This window comes from Eubalaena glacialis, chromosome 15 (genome assembly GCF_028564815.1).
Source record: "Eubalaena glacialis isolate mEubGla1 chromosome 15, mEubGla1.1.hap2.+ XY, whole genome shotgun sequence".
Lineage (NCBI taxonomy): Eukaryota > Metazoa > Chordata > Mammalia > Artiodactyla > Balaenidae > Eubalaena > Eubalaena glacialis.
In genome coordinates, this window is record NC_083730.1 from 65,829,883 (window position 1) to 65,850,037 (window position 20,155).

Genomic DNA, 20,155 nt, shown 5'->3' on the forward strand with positions numbered 1-20,155 from the left:
CCCTCTGCCACTGACTGCACGTGAGGGCTCTGCAGGGAAGAGCATCGTGGGCCTGGAGTCAAGGGCTCTTAGCTGCAGAAATAGTGGTTTATTGACAGGCCAGCTTCCCCAGCCAGCCACTGCCCACCTGTGGGGCTCGGGGCCCATGGGTTGGACCCTGCAGAAGGTGGTTCTTCAGGCCCAAGGTCGTGGGGGTGGGCAGAGATGCAGCCATGCTCGCTCACTGGAGGGCGGTTTCTGAGTTCCCAGCAGCTCTGGCAGGTAACGGACATAGCCCACACCTGGGTGCCCACGGGCAGGGGCCAGCGGGGTCTCACAGTTTGGGATGTAAAAGGTGTGTGTGAGGTTGGGGTCGGGCTGTAGCCCTGGGTGGTCGCAGCCCAGGTGAGGATGCGTTGGGAGGCAGCCACAGCACTAGGCCGGGCGGTGGAAGAGGCTACCCGTGCGGAGCCTCCGCTTGAGCTCCTGCCACAGCAGCTGCTGCTCCCTCTGGGCGCCCTTCATGACTCCGCTGTTCTCCAGGGCTCGGCGGGACAGGTAGGGCAGCACCTCCATCACAGGGCCGTAAGGCACGTACTTGTACACGGGGAAGCCTGCCTGGCCTGCACACAGGGGTGGAGGCGGTGAGTCCCAGCGCCTCCACCCCTGCCCCCCGCCCCCCACCGGAAGCCCAGCTCACCTAGCGGGAAGCTTATCTGGTCACACATGCCCAGAAGCTGTCCAAAGTACACCTGGCAATCGGCGGGGTGCAGGCCCAGCTCCTCCATCCTGTGAACAGGCAGGGCGGTGGGTAAGCCCCTCCCTCCACCCCCAGATCCCCACCCACAGGGTAGGGCATGGGCATAGGCTCTCTCCTGCATAGACCAGGCCTCTTCCCTGCTGCTGCTGCCTCAGCCTAAGGCCACCAAGTGCCCCCCTTCCCCAGCCAGCCTCCCTCGTGCTGTGCTTGCTCCCCAATGGCCCCTTCCCTGCTGCCCACTATGACCCAGCAAGGCAGACTCATCCAGTGGCCAGCCCTTGGTGTGGCCTGGGAAGCTCTCAGCCCTCCCACCATCCCCTTCTCAAACCCCTCAGAGTTCCATTGCCGCTGTGTTCCCAGCCCTGCGACCCCACCTCCAGCTTCTCATCCTCCCCTTGCTGGCTGCCCTGTCTGTAAGGCAGTCACCAGCTACTGGTGGTAACTGAGCCTCTGGCAGGCGGGTGGTCTGAATCGAGGTGCACTGCAAGTGTCAAACACACGTGGGCTTTTGAAGACAGTGAAAACTGAACGCAGAGTATCTCACTGTTTTTTCTGAAAACGTTTAAATGGTACTATTTTGGATATGTGGGGTTAATTAAAACGTATATCAAAATTAACTTTTTTTTTTTTTAACGTGGCTATGAAACATTTGGGGTTAATAGATGTGGCTCGAATTTCTATTAGTGCTACTCAGACGTTGAGGTGGGGGCCCCCAACTCTGTCCACACCCTCTCCTATCCTCACACCTCCCCTTGTAGGATCTTTAAAAAATTCCCAGGGTTTTGAAATATCTATGCATTGATGATTCCCACGTTTTTACCTCTGGCTTCCTGTACGTGCAGATACAGACTCAGCCTATCAGCACCAGCACTCTATAGCCCGCCCCCATCCTTCCACCCCACAGGGGCGTGTTCAGCCTGGGTCCTCACACCCACCCAGGCTACAGGCTGGGCCTGTTGGTCCCCATCCCTGCCCCTGGAGCCCCCCTCCCTTCTCACTGTCTCAGGGCCCCACCCCAGGCCCCCAGACCACTTAGCACCTCTCGCCCTGGGCCTCTACATGAGGGGCATCCTAGACCGTTTCCTTCCCCCAGGGCTAGGCTCCAAGGTCGGGGCCCCAGTCTGCACCATGTTGCCCTGGTATCCAGCTTACATGTCTCTGTCCCCCGTTGAGAGCAGGGCTGCCACCGTGTTGCTGCCTGATGGTGGTGGGAACACTCATGTGGCGTCCTGCAAAAACTGACTCCTCCCCTGCTGCTGCCCCTTCCCTGCCAGTGTCCATGCCTGCTGCCATGTGACTGTAGCTTCGCCCAGCACAGAAAGGCTCTCTCCATCTGGCCGGCAATATCTGGGCTGGGCATGACTTCCTTTAGCCAACAGAACGATAGCAAATGTGACATGGGCAGAGGCTTGCCCCCTCCAGGGCTTCTGGTAGCCTAAGACCACCTGTGGAGAAGCCTAAGCTGGCCTGTAGGACACCTGACATGTGATGCAGTGCCCTTTGCTGTCCCAGCCACAAATGAGGCCATTTAGGGCCAACCAGACCCCATGTGACTGCGGATGCAGGATGGGCCCCAGGCAAGGCCAGCAGAAGCAGAGCCCAGCCCACACTGCTGGCTCACAGAACATACGGTGTTCAGGCCTCTGAATTTTGGGTTGGTTACTCAGCCAAAGCTAATCTGACTGAGGTCTCTAATGTGTGGCATCAGAGGCCCACATTGCTGCCCCTCGGAAGACCAGCCCAAGGTGTTCAAGGCTCTGTGGCTCCTGAAGCAGGTGCACAGGACCTTGGCCTGGCGCGGTCTGCGGAGCCTGTGAGAGACGGGCAAGTGCTCAGCTGGCACTCGGCATTGGGGGAGCCATGTCTAGGGCAGGAGGCCACCGCGGCCAGGATGGGGAGGCCACACATGCTCCCAGTGGCAAGATCCAGAAATCAGGTGAAAGGAAGCCCTTCTGAGGGCAGGTTATACCTTTAGATGTTTCACTGTCCTCGCCTAGTCAATCAGAGTGGACTAGCCTGTGACCAAAACCTAAAACGGGGCAACCACAGGCTGCTGAGATGGTGATGGAAACCTCAGGAGGTCGGCACTGCCAGGCAGGGGCCAGGACCTCTGTGCACATCGTCTTGGGGAGGACCCTGGTGCCGGACGGACCAGCTTTGATCACGGTTCCATCACAGAATGTACTTTTAAGCCTAAGTGAAAGCCAGCTTTTAAAATTTTCAACTCAGCCCTGTGTTCCTTCAAAAGTCAAAGAAGCCAGAACTGGGGCTTCCCTGGTGGCGCAATGGTTAAGAATCTGCCTGCCAATGCAGGGGACACGGGTTCAAGCCCTGGTCCAGGAAGACCCCACATGCCGCTGAGCAACTAAGCCCGTGCGCCACAACTACTGAGCCTGCGCTCTAAAGCCCGTGAGCCACAACTACTGAGCCCGCACGCCTAGAGCCTGTGCTCCACAACAAGAGAAGCCACCGCAGTGAGAAGCCCGCGCACTGCAACGAAGAGTAGCCCCCGCTTGCCGCAACTAGAGAAAGCTCGCATGCAGCAATGAAGACCCAACGCACGCAGCCAAAAATTTTAAAAATAAATAAATTAAAAAAAAAAACAAACCAAAACTAATCTTCCCCAAGCACAAAAGGTGTCCCTGGCCATCCCACGTCCAGGGATAGGATGGGGCGTCCAAGGAGGCCCCAGGGATGGAGGGAAGAAAGCAGAACAGTCCACCTGGCTAGGACGCCAGTCAGAGCCAACCACCAGCAAGGAAACAGCCTGACCCCAGCCCAGCAGGACTCCAGAGGGAGCCTCGACACAGTCTGCCCTCCACCTGGCAGCCCCGCTGGCCTCAGTGCTCCTGTTCACAGCCAGGCAGCTTCAAGTGCAGAGCATTAGAAATCGTGGCCTTTAGTTGCAGTTTCACACCATGAAAAAGCAGCCCCAGCATGAAAAGGACAAGCACGACATTAATGAATGGTTTAGGACGACCAGAGTCACCCTCCAGGCAGAGCCTGCAAGTGCCTCTGGGTGCACGCCCTGCACCTTCACTACTCGGCCCAAGCCTTGGGCTCGGGGTGCCCACTGTGGGAGGGGTGGCCCCTGCCTTGCTCCTGGGGAAGGCAAGGGCCAGCAAGGCCACCACCCGCCCAGCTTCCTGTGGCGGGGGGGGGGGGAGCTAGGACCCCTGCTGTGGTCCAGTTTGGGTTAAGATATGAGATAAAAGAACGTGGTGATTGGAAATTCCCTGGCAGTCCAATGATTAGGACTCGGGGCTTTCACTGCCTGGGGCCTGGGTGTGATCCCTGGTCGGGGAACTCCCAGAACACGGCCAAAAGAAAAAAATGTATATTTATTTCACCTCATTCCTATATCTGACTTATAAGGATGCTCCATGGGACAGGCGTTTAAAGAGAAAACAGACTATCTTAAATTCTAAACACAGTTTAAAGTGTTGAGAAATTGTTTATAAATGAGGCGACACATCTGAGGGCTCCAACATTTCACACTTAAATTTCACCTAATGAAATTTATTTTTTAATTTGAAACTTTAGTAAGTCTGGTATTAATGTTAAAAACCCAAGTAACTGCAAACAGCCTTTTGGCTACTGCAGCACAACGCCCAGCTGGCCTCGAGGGGTCTGGGGGCCCTAAAGCCGCCACTCCAGCTCGTTCCACAGATGTCCCCCCAAAACCCACTGCCTGCCCACGCTTCCTGCCCACCCAGGAGCGCCCAGCGGGAAGGGGGCGGGGCCAACCTGCACAGCGTGAAGCGCACGGTGTCTTCATTGTGCGAGGCCACCATCACTGCAGCCCTGGCGTTGTGCTTCAGCTCCTCCAGGACGTAGCTAAGGCACCTGGGGAGGGTGACGTGTGAGGCAGGCCTGCACAGCCCCTGCAGGGGCAGAGGCAGAAGCAGGTGCAAAACAGTGGACGATCCTGGTGTGGAATTAAAAAGCAAACAGGCCTTGTGCCATTTGGGGAGGGCTGCTGGGGTACAGCTCTCATCTTTGTCAACCTAGGCAGTTCAGTAGACGTTTATATTAAAAAAAAAAAAACCTTAATGGTTTTGGAAAAAGTAAAACAAAGGCAGAGGAGGTATTGGTTCTGACCCCAGGGTTGCTCCCACGTTGGACAGGGTCACGTCGGGTCAGCTCCAGCCCCTTCCCGGTTTCTCCCCCCCCCACCCCACCCCCGGGAAGCTCTGAGGCTCCGGGAGCCAAAGAGGGCAGCGCACCTGTGGTACATGGCGTTGGTGGCTTCGTACGTGGGGTTGATAGGGTCCTCATACCCAATCTCCAGGGCGCGGGCACGTTCCTGGGCCATGTATGCGCCACGCACCAGCTTGGCCCCGAAGCACCAGCCCTCTCGGCGAGCCAGCTCCACATCCAGGGTGACATTGTCGTAGGCGTCCTGTGGGCCGGAGCCGAAAGTTGAGGATGACCAGGATGGGCCCCCCTCCAGCCTGTGTCCCATAGGACCTTCCTGGGGTCCGGGCACCCCCCAGTGTGTAGTCAGCAGGGGCACCGGGGCCAGCAGCTGTGGTGACGGGGGCTGTCAGCGCCTGCCTGGACCCACACCCACCCACTTCCCCTTGTCCCCGCAGCCCCTACACCCACCCCACCCTGAGTCCTCCAAACACCTGGCTGGTCCCCGAGCGGCCGCCACAGTTTGTGCTCAAGGGTCCCCGAGGCACACGCACGAGTCTGGGGAGGGGCCCAGAGCCTTCATCATACCCTTAGAGAGAACCAAGCTAAAAAGGGCGGGAGGAAACAGTCACTCGAAATCTGGCGATTAAGGCACATTACGTGGACTCCAAAAGCTCCTTCATTGTCCTCCTGCCCCTTCAACACCCTGTCTGGGGTCTGAGGCCCAGGGGACAGGTCCGCTGGCAGCTGGTCCTGGGGGCCTGTCTCCCCGCGGCAGACGCTGGGCGCACCTTGAGGTAGCACTGGTACGTGTTGAAGATGAGTGGCCTCTCCACGTTGAACCTGCGCTGCATCTCCAGCGTCAGGCGGCTGATGGCCGGCTGGAAGTAGGTCTGCTCGGCGTCCACCATCAGCCGCACGCCCACCTCACTGGCTTTCTGAGGGGCACAGTGGGGAGAGAGGGTCTGTCTGGGGCTCAGGTGACACGGGTGCCCCCCCACCCCGGCACATCCCAGGGTCCTCGACCTTGGCCAGGACGTCCATCCTCTGCAGCATCCTCGTCATCTGCCGTTCCTCCTCCTCAGTGAACCGCGACAGCAGAGGCTCCAGCTGTCCTGTCTGAGGGGGCAGTGCAGTCAGGCCACGGCAGGGCTCCAGACCTGGGCTCTCGAGGCCAGCACTCCCCCATCCTGTGGGCACCCTCTCGCCCCCGGTGCAGGGCCTACCGATACCCAGTGCCTGGTGCCCAGGACCAGTGGGCCTCATCCCTGCGCCCCCTTCTCCACCCGCCACCCTGTTTGTGCATTAAGGTCAGTGTCCTGTCCAGGGTCCCGCCGGCCACACAGCGTCCCGTAACCGCGCTGCCCGCCAGCACACCCTTCCTCACGGGGCTGGCTGCCCCAGGTCAGGCCTGCACCCAAGGAGTCGGCTCCCACGGCCTCCACAGGATCCTCACGATGGGTCCCCTTTCTGTTCCTGTGCAAAGTTCAGGAAGTGACCCTTGACCCACCCAATCACCTGGAAAGACTCAGCCCCTAGCAGGCAGAAGACATGGAGGAAGAACTGTGCCTACAGGCAGACTTGGCTGGCCACACAGCACAGACTGACATGCAACAGGGGGACGGAGGCATCGGCCCCAGATGGTGGCACTCAGGGTGCTGGGCAGGTCAGCAGTGGGCACCCACCCTGCAGGCCCGTGAAGCACAGGGGGCCCTCTGCTTGCCCCGCTTGCCCACTAACACTGCCCAGGGCACTCCCGGCGAGGCCTCGAGCACACCCCTCCTGGGCCCTCTGTCGCCAGGCTGGAGCTTGTGAAAGGCAGCGTCTGTGGGGTGTTTCCCAAGGCACCTCTGCTGCTTCCTCCCATCCCAGCTCAGGGGTGCGCTCAAGCACGGCCACAAACGCCCGGTCACCCTCCCAGGGGCAGGTGGAGTCTCATTCTTCTCCCCCGAACACAGGCCAGTCTAGCAACTCCCTTTTAACAAACAGCACTGGGCAGAAGGGACGGCGTGGGTCTCCTGAGGCTCGACTAGAATAGGTGACAGCTTCCGCCTGGCTTGTGGGGACACTCATGCTGGGGACCCAGCGCCACTCTGAGGAAGCCCTGGCAGTGCGAGCGGGGACCCTCCGTGACGACCCTGCGAGAACCGTGAGGTGGGGGGCACGGACGCGCACAGCGTCACCTGCATGTTGGGGACCACCAGGTGCTTGGAGAGCTCGGTCTTGCTGTCAATGAGGCTGCCCCAGTCCAGCAGGTCCAGGGTGCTGTGGGAGAAGGCGCGTCAGCATGCGGACACGCGGCCTCACCACGGCCCCAAACCAGCCCCCTCCCTGCAGGAGCACCCCCAGACCCAACCCCACAGAACCTGCCTCAGTGCTCAGTTTTGAAAGACTGGTAAAATGTAAACACGGTCCTCTGTTTAAAAAACAGAAACCAAAACATGAATATTCTTACATCAGGGCCGAGACCACCAAGGCCACATCAGGCTCGGGGAAGAGCTGAACATGGGAGACCAGGCAGGAGGGGACGGCACACTGCTGCCAGCCCCCAGCTCCTCACAATGAGGCTTGGGACCCTCCAGGATCTCAGCTGCCCTCACCCTTCACCCGTCTGCCAGATGGGTCCTGGGATGGCTGGGTGTGGCACCCTCACTCCACGACCCAAATAATTCTGTAAGAAGCCCTAGGGTTTGAGGGGGCCCATGCCCTGGAAGAGGGCGACCAGGATTGGGAGACGCCGTTGGGGCTCAGCCAGAACCTTGGCTGAACAGGGCGGCCCGAAATCTCAGCCCGGGGGCTACTCTTACCCGGACACGCCAAGGGTCTCCACAGTGAACCAGTTCTCAATCTCCATCCGGGACGCGATGCCCATCTTCACCACGCTTTCCTTCAGAAGCGAGAAGGCGTTGGTCCCACTGCCATCTCCCAGCCCTGCTCACGAACATCTCCTGCCCCTGCCCGCTGGCCTGTGATGCTAGGCTGACTTTCTTATGCCAGTACTGAGACTGGCTACACTTCTGCCTTGGGTTTCTGCTCCAGAGATGGTCTCTCCCCGCTGCCCACCCCCCGCCCCCAATCTCCCCATCCCTGTGGGTCCACAGAGCTCGGCTACTGGCAGGGCCAGCCCCCCTCCAACCCTCCCACCCAACACATCCTCCATCTCTGCTCAGATTCCCTCCCCACCGACCCAGCAGCTGGGGGCTGGGCAGCAGGCCCTGGGAACCCACCTCAGACACTGCCTGGCCAATTCCTCCTGGGCAGGGCTCCTCCCCAGCCCACCTTCTCACACCCACCAGGGAGGGGCGGCCCCACCTGCAGTGCAGCCACCTCCAGCTTCGTGTCCATGGCAGCCAGCCCGGCCTTGCCCTGCTCTGCGGCCATTTGGTGGAAGAACCGTCTCCACTTGGTCAGCACATCAGAGAACTGCAGCTGCGGACGTGGGCCTGAGCTGCCATCCCAGGCGCACACCCAGCCCCCTCCCAGAACCCCCGTGTAGCCCGAGCCACCCCATCCCGCCCGTGTGCCTGGCTCCCAGGGCCAAGGCACCAGCACACGAGCTTTCACTTAATGCTCACGGCAGCCCCAAGTTCTTACAAACTCCCTGTGGGTGGAAGGTTTTGACACTTACCAGAAACTGGGGTCTCCCCAGTGCGGTGAGCTTAATGGCTGAGAAGCCATCCTCGCTGGCGCCACCTGTGAGAAGCCACAGGAAGAGCCATCAGTGCTGGGGGTGTGTGTGTGGGGGGACCCTGAGCCTGCGCCCGGAATCTGTGCCACTCAAAAGTTAGGACACTTCTTGGGACGTCCCTGGTGGTGCAGTGGTTAAGAATCTGCCTGCCAGTGCGAGGGATGCGGGTTCGAGCCCTGGTCCGGGAAGATCCCACATGCTGCGGAGCAACTAAGCCCACACACCACAACTACTGAGCCTGCACTCTAAAGCCCGCGAGCCACAACTACTGAGCCCACGTGCTGCAACTACTGAAGCCTGCGCACCTAGAGCCCGTGCTCCACAACAAAAGAAGCCACCACAATGAGAAGCCTGCGCACAGCAACGACGAGCAGCCCCCGCTCGCTGCAACTAGAGAAACCCCGCACGCAGCCAAAAAGAAAAAAAGAGTTAGGACACTTCTCATCGACATATAACAGACTTCAGGAGGCTGGCGGTGGCCATTCTTCCTATTAGTTACCTACAACACATGGTACTGGGTCTACCTTGCACCTGGGCCCTGAGACCCCCATAGCACGAACAATCCAGCCACCCAATGAGACAGTGCAGTGGCACCAGCGCATCTTTCCTCCCTCGCCCACCAGGCCCGAGCAGGCCCACGGTGGCCATGCTTCCCGGGCAGGCTGCCTGGCCCTCAGAAGCAGCTCTGGTGGCTGCCTGGCAATCTCAGGCCAAGTGGGGTGGCAACAGGAGGGGAGAGCCCACCGAGGACCCAGATGCCTGGGCTGGCTGACCACCCATGGCAGAAGGACAACGACCCTACGCAGCCCGCAAACACCTTGCACTCGGCTGCTCCGGATGCCTGACCATGCAGGTGGGAACCGGTGACTCAGCAGGGTTTGAGTTTGCCACGTGGGTCCAGGAATGCAGTGGGCAAAGGTGCTGGTGAGACCTGCCCACTCAATCCCTGCCCGTTTCCTCTTCAATGCCCTCGGCACCCGAGGCTGCCCCTGGGGGTTCACCGAACACAGAAACGCCCAGCAGAGCACAAACTGGAGGCAGAAGGCACTCAACCACCACCCCCATTCTCTCCTCTGGCTTCTGGAAGCCCACGACACACATCTTTGCTTCTGTGGAGCCCTCCCCATCTGTCTGCCCCGAGGCAGAGTGGGCAGGGAACCAAGAAGACGCCCCTGGCACTGGACACTGGGCAGCCGGGTGTCTGCCTGACCGCCCGGGGTGCCCAGCGCTGCTCCTAGGAGGTTGCCTCTGGGCGTTGCTCACTCCCACTCCTTAAAGTGTTCAGAAGGTGTGGGACCCACTAACAGGAGGGCTGCTGGGGACCTGATGGACGCTGAGGCCTCTGTGACCTCCCGGCTTAACTCACCTCCCTAGCAGGTGTTCCCACCCAGAGGCCATACGGGGAAGAATTCTCTGTTAAAGAGGACGTGGCACCAGCTCCCGGAATGGTGTGGCCCTCGGCAGAGCCAGGGGTCATGTGACAAGAGTCAAGCCCCTGCCTGGGACTGGGGGCCACTTGGCCCACTGACAGGTCCACATCTGGACACCTGGTACCCGGGAGGCGGGAGGTGCCCTCCTGCGGGCAGCCAGGCTCCTCAGGAAGGAGCTGGACTCAGGTGTGAGCCCAGGTCATCCTCACAACCAAGGCCACAGAGATGGGGATGGAGCCCTGAGCAAACACTCCAGGCCCAGCCTTGTGTTCCCACACCAGCATCTCCTCGAGCGGAGGTCAGCCCAGGCTGGGCCTGGCGGGCGGCAGGCCAGCAACAAGAAGGGCCCCACCTGAAGCCTCGATGCAGCGCAGGAATGTCTCCATGTGGCTGTCACACTTGGCCTCGCTGGCGTAGAAGTAGGTGCGGGCGCTGACGACGCCATCCCTGCGGTCTCCGAATGCCCGGTGGGCCTGGAACTGCTTCTCCCTCTTACTGGTGCCTGGAGAGGTGGGTGTCCGGCCTGAGCCACCTCCTCACCCCCCAAGTCCCCATCCCGCCACTAGCGCCGCACTCCAGCTCCAGCCCCACCCCACCCTGAGCACACGGCCCCCTGCCTGTGCTGCTCCCCAAACCCGCCCGCCCTGGCGCCCACTCTTCCTTCTCCTTGGGTCACCCTAATAACGTGGCAAACCCAGGGCAGGGAGGCAAAGCCCAGACCCACCGAGGGCCGAGTGCACCGGCCCCCCAGGCCGGCCGTAAGGATGTGTCAGCCACTCAGAACGATGGCCTGGGTGCCCAGGGACACGGGGAGGAGCCGGGGGTGTGTGCGGGTGGGGAGCGGGCTCGTTCCTGAATGGCTGCCTCCCACTCACCATGGCCGTCCCTCTCCGATGCTGAGGTACAGGACCTGCAGGAGGGAAGAAGAAGAAGAGGGTCGCGGTCACGCCACCTCAGCTACAAGTGACAAACGCGTCCCATTGAGGAGGCACAGGTGGGAGGAAGTAGAGACTGAGCCCTGACCCTGACCCAGGAGAGCTGAAGAAGAAGGCAGGGTCACCTGGCCAGGTGAGCGTGACTCACCCCACCCCACCCGCCCCCGGCCTCCGGGGGCACCTTCTCTGAGCCTGGCAGACAGGACCCAGCCTACAAGCCCTGCTCCGGAGGAACCTGGGTCGTCTCCCCCTGGGTGAGGCCCCCTCCCTACACTGGGTGAGGAGGAAGTAAAGCGATACACAGCCCAGGGCGTGGGTAGGTCCTTGAGGCCCGCTAGCCATGGGGTATTCCTTCCTGTGAGGAAAAGGAGAGGCGCGGGCCACTCAGGGCTGAGGATGGCGGAGAGAGGGAAACCACCAGCTTCCTGATCCCCAGAGTCAAGGAGCGGGGCACCTTGCTCTGCCCTCTGCCCACAGCCGGCCCCACCTCCACCCGTGCTCCTCAGGATTATTTTCAAACCAGCAACCACAATTTATTTTTTTAATGCAAACCCTCCCCTGGCCTCCCCTGGCCATCATACCTGAATATACCCAGTCCTCATGAGGACAGGACAGAGAGGGCACCTGTTAAGGCCAGACCCAGGCTGCCCCGCAGCTGTGGCTCACTGAGGTGGAGGCACGACATGGCACCCGCCATCTGCACCAAGGCAGGGGCCTCATCCCGAGGTTGGCAGCTGCGGGAGGCTCGGGCCTCCTCTGTCACCACACAGCCCATAACCCGCAGATATCCACCTTCTAGGCAGACTGCCCTCCACTGAGGGGACACCACTACCCAGAGGCCCCCAGGGGCCCGGGGCCGTGTGACGGTCCCAATTAGCATTTCCACAGCTGGCCTTCTACCCTCCAAGCCCCAGCCTGGCTCCAAAGGCACAGGGGAGCCAGCCGGCCACACAGCCACGTGGTCAGGGGGCAGCGGCCTATCCCAGAGCAGACAGTACTTAGCATGGGCAGGGCTGCACTCTTGACCAGGCCCGGCGAGTGGATCACGAGGAGACAAAGATGGCAGTTACCAGGCTGGGGGGAAGGGGAGTGTCGTGTCACCATGAAGAGAAGAAAGAGCATGCTCTGTACACACACACACACACGTGCAGACACATGCACACACGTGCAGACACATGCGTGCACATATAAGTGCACGGCCCAAGATGTGGAGGAGGGAATGGAGTGCCCCCAGGGGAAGGGGGCAGGAGAGGACTGCAGGAGCGACCCAAGGGCTTGCAGGGGTGGCAGGAAGACCCCAACCATCCCCTCAGCCACCTCCAAGCTCAGCTCTGCATCAGGTAATTTGTTGGCTGGACACCTTTTAGAAAAATGTGAAAAGTGAGGGGAGACCACGCCGGCTGCCCTCACACCAGCTCTCCCCTGGTGAAACGCAGGAGGCAAGAGAAGAACACAGAAAAGCCTGTGGGCCCCCAGGCCCTGGCTCCAGGCAGCACCCAAGACACTGCGCACACCAGTCCCGAGGAGCGGCCTCTACCCTGGGGACCAAGGCCCAGGCCTCGCCCCCGGCCAGCCCTGGGTTTGCACAGCCAGGACACACACACCTGCTGGCCACACTGTCCCCAGCCATCCTCATCACAACCTCATCACAGCCAATCGTCAAGAGGAACCCAGCCCTGCGCCCTCTCCCCAGGGCCCTCAGCCTGCTGGGGGACCCTGTGAGGCTCCTCTCCTAGAGTTAGGTTCCTGGCCTCTACCTTCTAACAAGTGTTCTGGGAAACACCATCCCACCCTCTTCCTGGATGGCTATTCTCCCTCCTGCACCTCCGGCCTCCTACCTCCTGCTTCCTAACCTGGGGAAGACCCCCGGACCCCCTCCTCCCAGGGCCACGTCTTCAGGGCACCTGCTGGGCCTCTTGCATGTTCAGACGCCCCCATCTTTACTGTGCCTCTTATGGTTATGCCTGGGGCAGGGCCCCACCACCTGCGCTCGCTCCCCGCCCCAGCCCACTCCACTCCTGTGGCGTTAACTTGGGGCAGTGGCCTCTACATCATTCCCCAGAGCAGGGTCTAGGGGCCTGTGACCCCTCTGTTCCCCACACAGGGGCTCCTGATGGAGAATGCATGGCATCTCGATGGCGTGGATGTTCGATCAGTGCCTATGAGCCTGGTTCTGCACCCTCAGCCGGGCTCCACTGAGCACACAGGGCTGCCTGGCAGCAGCCCTGCCACTGGCATCGGACGGCGGCCACCACGTTAGGACAGGAAGGGACTGCCGTTCACATCCCAAAGCCCACAAAGCAGGGCTCCTGCAGGACAAGGGGCACTAACAGCAGGGTGGCCCAGGGTCACAGGCTCCAGTGCCCATGGTAGGGCGAAGCCGGCCCTCCTCCCAGTGCTCCCCTGCAGGGCAGGGAGGAAGCCAGGCAATCGCCCTGGGAAAGAAGTCTTTTCATACCAGAGAGAGAAAATCCCATTGTGAAACCACTAGCCCTCACCCAGACCCAGCAGGGATACAGCCCACTAGTTATTCAACAGCCCCAGCCCACAGCCCCCCTAGGAACACCGGGGTGCTGAGCTGGAGAGCCCCGCCTTCAAGACAGCAAATCCCGAGGCAGGGGCTTGGCTCCCCAGGCCAATCCACCAGCAGCTCAGCTCGGACATTCCGTTCCCAGGGCAGGAGCCTCATGTGACGCCTTCCCCTCCCCTCCGTGCCCCTCCCCACCCCTTCCCTCCCCAGGCCAGAGCAAACACCAGAGCTTGAGACAGGGCAGGTTACTCAGCAAGCCTGTCCCAAGCCTCACATGGTCGGGCACGGCTGCTGTCAGGACTTAGGGGCCCAGATGCCAGTGAGGGGTGGAGGGGTGCAGGCACCAGCCCAGGAACTGGGCATTCTGCAAAGAAAGGGCTGGTTCTGCCTGGATCTCCCATGAGGCTCCTACTTCAGGAAGCAGAGGGTGAAATGATCCTCGAGTTCTGTCCTATGGCCCAGGAGGGTGGGTCGGAGGATGCCCATCTGTCCCCATACTCACTGCCCAGAGAACGGGCCCTGCAGCCAGTTGGTGACCTCGGCAGGAGCCGCTGGGCTGGCCTGCCACACGTGTGCTCCTGGCAGCACATTCTCTTTTTCTCGGACCCCCAGGCAGTCTCCACACCCACCAGGTGGGGCCCACCTGCTAATCAGGAAATCATCTCAGGGGCCAAGCAAGAGTGGGACAGTGGGACCTGCCCAGTAGGTCAGAATCCCCAGAAGAGGTGCTGCAGGAGAGCAGGAAGCCAGAGCACCTCCAACACCAGTGTCAGCAATCATATTTTGTAAACTGCCGGGTAGCACCCAGCAGCCACCATTGAGTCACGGCCACTCAATTCTGCCCCTGTAGGGTGAGAGCACTTTGAATTTCATATAATTTTCACGTGTCACAAAACATTACTCTTGCTTTGTTTCAACCATTTAAAAATACAACAATGATTCTTAGCTTGCAGACTGTACAAAACCAGGCTGATCGGGCTGGGGACCAGAGTTTGCTGACCCCATCCTCGCCCCTCCTCCAGCCTCGGCACACAAGGCCTCAGTGGAAGCCCAGAGCTGTCATCCTCACGGGGCAAGAACACAACCCCAGGCAGACCCAGGAGGGCTGCCGTTAGTCAGGTGGACAGAGCTCTCCCAGCCAGGCCCAGCCCAGCCCCGGGGAGCTGGGGTTGCCAGCAGGTGCCACGCGGGCCTTACTCCATCTCCTTGCGTTCAGCCTCCTCGGGGGTCAGGTCCTCCTCCACACCGTAGTCCAGGATAGAGCCCACGCCGAAGGCCCTGTTGTGCTGGATCAGGGGCCGGATGGACTCCTGGTCCTCACCAGCCACAAACTGCCCGTAGAAGGTCATCTTCATCAATCTGTCAAACAACCTTTGCCCCAGAAGTCTCCTGGCAAGACGGAGCAACTGAAAGGTAAAGGGCAGAGGCTATCCTGGGCCACCTGGCCTCCCATGTCCCCAGCAGGACACTCCTGCTTCCCCGCCCGCTCGTCCGTCACAAAGCCTTGACGTGCTCTCCCCAGGGCCAAACTCGGCTCATGGCCTTGGTTTTACGGTGACACCACCCGAAGCAGATTGCTTCTCTGCTCACAGTGACTGTCCATGCCCCGCTCCTCATGCAGGGTGGCCGGTCCCAGGCGCTGCTCTTGCCTCCCTGCCCTGCACGCTCATGGGTGACCCCAGTGGTACATGGCAGTCGCCTGACTACCGCTTGGTGGATAAAGAAGTGAACGGCAGGTCTCTCTGGGAACAGCAGTGGGCGTGTTCATAACATTCTCTGTATCCACACCTCTGCAGGTTATGCTGGAGAAGAGGGGGATTTGGTGTGAGTTTCTAGAAGGTGAGAACCCAGATTTTTCAATGTTTTGTTCACTGCTTATTCCAAGTCCCTAAAACAGTGCCTGGCAAGGGGCCGGCCCTCCAGTGGGTGCTGAACAGATGAACACACAAAACTCCGAGTGAGTATGAGCTCCTCTGGAGAAAGCATAGGCTAAAAGTGGGCCAGGTAACCACTCACAAAGGTCTGGGAGATGACCATCCACCCAGGACCAGCGGGGACTCAGCACACTCATCCAGGCCGCAGCAGGCCGGCAGCCCGAGAGTACATGCCCCAGGGGAAGACAGCCTCCCAAACGACTCAGCTTTCTCCTCCAACCATATCTCGCCACAGCCCAAATTTCTGCCATCATCATTCAAATGTCCCAAGCAACTGCCTCCTGCCCGACACAATTCTAGGGTGAACAGAACAGATGACGGGCTCCCATCCTAGATGCAGGGAGACCCAGAAGGAGGGAGGGGCAAGGTACCTCCATGGAATTCAGAATGGGGGTGAGGGAGTGCTGGCCAGGGCAAGGGCAGGAGGTGTTTGCTAACTTAGATCCAGGGTGCGGGGCTTGCCAGGCTAGGAGGTGACGTGGTGCTCCTGCACTGGGGACAGTGGCGGGAAGGAATGAGGTCAAGGAGGGGCAGGGGGATGACCACTGGGAGGACACCTGTCTGGGAATTCCTGTGTGTCTACTACCCCAGGCTCCAGCTCCAAGGCAGGAACAGTCTAAGGTTTCTCAAACCCAATGAATAACAGAACCTCACTTTTTTGTGGGGAACATCTCTTGGGATCAGGGTCTCAGGGAGCAATCTCTAGTCTAAGCAAAAGCATGAGTCAGTCACACACCTTCATCCACAAACCAGTCCCAAACAGCCCAAGCCTCTCAAACGCCGACACACCTGAACTGTGGCTGGCACCCAGACGGAGATGCTTAAGGAGCCGTGCGGCAACACGAGGGTGAAGGTTTCCAGGCCATCACCTCTGTCTCGCTGCAGCCTCTGTGCTGTGTCTGATTTTATTGCATCTCATTATTTTTATAAAGAAGAATAGAAATGGAAAGTGAAAGTGCCAACCCGGGAGACAGGCAGGCCTCCTCCACCTCACAAGAGCCCTGGCCAGAAGTCACGAGTCTGTGGGTCAGAGCACCCTCGCAGGAGGAAAAGCCAGGTCTTGGACATATCAAAGTTCACCCCAGAGGCAGGCCAGGCAGAAACAGGAACCTGAAAACCATCATTCAGCTCTGGAAAACCCCGGACATCATACAAGTCAATTCTGAGGACTGTCAGAAACACAGTGTGTGTGGAAGTGGGCCAACTGTCTACTCTAGGGCCGGCAAACTTTCCCGCCCAGGAACACATGGTAAATAATTTAGGCTGTGCGGGCCACCCAGTCTCTGTCATAACTTCCCAACTAGCATGAAAACAGCTCCAGCCAATGCTCATAGAAGGAGCAGGAGCAAGGCTGATGCTGAGATGTGGTCCAGGGGTCATGGGCTGGTGACCTCCCGCTCCCCTCCTGTTACCCTGTTGTCAGAGGGAACAACAGTGAAGGCCACCCAGGTAACCCGAGTTGGTCACCGACCGTCTCACCCTGGCAAAGGGGAGGCCAGCCTGTCACAGAGGGCTATGGAAGCACATGGTGCAGGGCTGGCAGTTTTAAGCCAACTCCAGAGCAAAACAGCCCCTTTAAAACCATCCTGGCATCAGGCGTGCCCTGGGGTGGCACTAACTGAGACGAGGGTAGCCCCACCTCTTCCCCAGGTAGGAACATCCTTCGTGGATTTAGAAACTTGCACCAGTAACACAAACACTGTAAAAGACTCAAAGACATGTCTGCAGAGAGAGGACGGGTAAAGCCGGTTCTCTCCCCTCCCTGACTGCCCCCTTCCCCCACACTCTCCTGCACTGGCTCACACCCAAGCACAGAGGCTTTCATCATGGAAGACCTGAATTTTCTAAACCCTTCTCAAAAAGGCCTGCCTTTGGGCAAGTGCGGGCCCCCACTGGGTCCTGAGCCAATGCCACAGCTCAAACTGGGCTCCTTGCAGGCTGATACTCCCTGGGGCATGAGCTGCACAGACCTGCACTGGCTCAGCAGGAGGAATTTTTGCTGCAGGCCAGAGCACAAGAAGGACCAGGTTCTGGTGAGCGGCCCACAACTCTGCAGTCTGGCCTCTGCCCCATCTCCTTCACCACCAGGCACCAAGGCCACTGTCACCAGTGGGACCACCAGCAATGACGACAGGGGGAACAGGTCCCACGGAAGGCAGGCAGAGCACACCACACAGTTACTGGGCTCCTTAAGGATGTCCCCAGGGCACAGGTAGAACACGAGGGGAGCATGGGAGATGCCTCCTTGCTCCTCTAGGCACCCACAGCACAGTCCCAGTGCACTGGCACTTGCCCCAGGCAGGCACCCAAGGGACGGTGGAGCTGACCTGTCCCTCCCACTGTTGCCCACAGTACCCAAGGACCCACAGCTCTGCTGGTTTCTCTGCTGGTTTTGAACCTAGCCCCTTCAGAGCCACCCAACTCTAACTCTGCCCTCATCACCCACCCACCTTGGGTGGCCTCACCTTCACCTATGCCCAAGGTGTGGCTTGGTGCTCCTCCTGGGTCCAGTCTCCCTAGCCTCTGCCCGGAGCTAAGGTGCCCTCAGCACAGTCTCACTGAGAAGTCAACACCACCTGCATGAAGTGCCTTCGGGACCCTCAGCACCAACTGGACCCTTGCTTTTAAACTGTTCCCAGGATCACCTTGACCAAGAGCGGCTAAGACACTTCTGCTTTTTACTTCCCCAAAGCCCTCACACTTTTCAATGTAACTGTGTTAAAGTTTCAAAAGTCGGATATTTGAGCAGCGAGCGTCCCATTCTCCCTCAACATTGTTCAGAGTGACCATGTCTGGGGATACCCTGTGTCACAGCGTCCAAGAACTCTGGGGTCCCAGGCTATGAGCCGCTCAGTACGGCCAGGCTTCCCTTTGGGCAACATAGACGACACTCAATTTTAAATTTCGGGTGAACACTGTGTATTACTGCAAGCAGCATATAGCTTAAAATTTAAATTAATCTTTGTTTTTAGCTGCCAGTAACTGACACGTAGTAAAATTCACGGGCCCGAAAGGGCGTGCAGTATACACCTTCCTTCCTGACTTCCCGGCCACAGGCGATGCTCCACAGGCCCCGCTTTCCACTTTGAAACTTCATAACGGCTCCCAGGACCGGCGAAGGCCCGCGGGGCCCTGGCCGCACCCCACCCCCAGCGTCCCCGAGCCCCCGCACACCTGCTCGTGGCGCGCCAGCAGCGCGGGCGAGGCGCAAAGGCGCAGCACTAGTAGGCTGCGCGCCAGCTCCCAGCTGCGCCGGCTCCGGTACGCCTCCTGCGTGTTGCCGAAGTCCACGGCGGGCACTGGCGGCCGCGCGGCCTCGGCCGCCCCGCGCCCCCGCACGGCTTCCAGGCCCGCGGCGTGCTGCTCGCGGGTCGCCGGCGCTGTAGACATTGGGGCTCGGCGGGAGAGGGCGGAGCGCAGCAAGGGAAAGGTTCGCCTAAGGCTCATGGCTGTTGTGCATGTGCCCCTGGGCTGATTAAGTACGCGCCGCCAGCCCCGCCCCGCGCTCGGCCCCGCCTTTTCCTGAGAGGCCCCGCCCCGCGCTTGGCCCCGCCCCCGGTCGCGCCCCGCCACACCCCGAGCTCGAGCCTTGCCCTCTCCCCCGGAGGCTCCGCCCCGCGCGTTCCTGAAAGGTGTGGGTCCTCTGGCAGGCCCCGCCCACCGAGCGGCGCCACGTGCGCCTGAACCCCGCCTTCTCAGCTAGTGGCCGCCCCCCCCGCCCCCGAGGAGGCCCCGCCTACTTGGCTGACAACCCTAGCTCCCCCTTCTCCGCTGGAGGCCTCACCCTCCCCGCCCCCCGCACACCTGTACACCTGGGCGCCTCCCTGGGCGTTGAGCTGCAGGAACTCACAGCTGAGGCCGGGTCTGCGGAGAATCCGGGAAGGCCGAGCGCGATGCTGCTTCTCTCGTGTAAAGGGGCTTTGGGAAGCCCTCCGTCCTCTCCCCTGGCCTAAGGCTCGAGCGTGGGAAGGAGTCTCCTTAGGGGCTTGCCAACTCCATTCTCTCCCGTCTTTCCGGTCCCACTGCCCACGCAACGGGCAGGCGTGGACCACCAGGCTCCCCTGGGAAGCCCTGCAGCCCCCATGGTTCCAACACGCCCTGCTTCTCCCCTACAGGTCCTGCCCTCTGTACCACCTTTGGGGCTGACAGCAAAGCCCCTGCTTTGCCACCTTCCACCGGCCTCCCTTCACTCCTGAGGGCCTTCAGGACCTTCCCACCCTCTGTCCCTCTGCCTTGGATTCCCTTCCTTCCAACATCATGCTAGGCCTGCTGTCCCAGCCCCAGATTTCACCTCCTGGGAGGAACCCGTCTTGACCACCCTCCCCATCACTCCCCCTCCCCCCACCTGCATCTCCTCAGGATGTTCCTGCACACCCACGGGTGCTGGGTCTGACTGTGTGTGGCAGCCTCACTCCATACCTTGCCCACCTGTTTCACCTGGTTCTCTGGGTGCTCCACGCATCTTGGTGCATTGGACACCCTGACCTGTTTGGCACTTGGGACTGAATAATTGTGCATTGCAGGATGTTTATCAGCATCCCAGGCTTCTACCTACCAGATGTCAGTAGCACCCCTCCCCCAGACCTTGCTCATGTCTCCTGGGGGACACCATCACCACGCCCTATATTGAGGGAGGCTTCTTGACATTGTCACGGGCCTCTTGCCCCCCTTCCCCCTGTTGGAGTTGAAGAGAAAAAGGGAGAGACACAGGGGTCAGGTGAGTCAAGGCCCAGGGGCAGGAACTTGGGGGTCCCTCCAGCAG

At 60.2% G+C, this 20,155-nt stretch overlaps 1 protein-coding gene across 2 annotated transcripts; it reads right to left on the reverse strand.

Annotated features, from left to right (window-relative positions):
- Positions 1–73: 73 nt before the first annotated feature.
- Positions 74–18,849, reverse strand: PRODH (proline dehydrogenase 1). 2 transcript variants are annotated; one of them, XM_061169099.1, is made up of 14 exons: positions 18,568–18,849; positions 14,657–14,865; positions 10,870–10,904; positions 10,347–10,496; positions 8,505–8,569; positions 8,189–8,305; positions 7,684–7,763; positions 7,060–7,141; positions 5,903–5,995; positions 5,668–5,814; positions 4,966–5,141; positions 4,487–4,585; positions 680–768; positions 74–602 (listed from the first exon to the last, which is right to left on the reverse strand). In XM_061169099.1, the coding sequence occupies exons 1-14, from the start codon at positions 18,838–18,840 to the stop codon at positions 415–417; spliced, it is 1,803 nt and encodes a 600-aa protein (XP_061025082.1). In that variant the 5' UTR covers positions 18,841–18,849; the 3' UTR covers positions 74–414. The 2 variants fall into 2 exon arrangements, with proteins under 2 accessions (XP_061025082.1, XP_061025083.1); XM_061169100.1 differs by lacking the exons at positions 74–602; positions 680–768 and adding an exon at positions 1,791–2,105.
- Between the last annotated feature and the right edge of the window lie 1,306 nt (positions 18,850–20,155).

Excerpts from the sequence above, each read along its gene's own strand:
- PRODH (XM_061169099.1), bottom strand. The coding sequence starts at position 18,840 with ATGAGCCTTAGGCGAACCTTTCCCTTGCTGCGCTCCGCCCTCTCCCGC. Across the intron at positions 7,764-8,188 it reads TGGAGGTGGCTGCACTGCAG|GAAAGCGTGGTGAAGATGGG; the intron begins GTGGGGCCGCCC and ends TCGCTTCTGAAG. Across the intron at positions 4,586-4,965 it reads ACCAACGCCATGTACCACAG|GTGCCTTAGCTACGTCCTGG; the intron begins GTGCGCTGCCCT and ends CACCCTCCCCAG.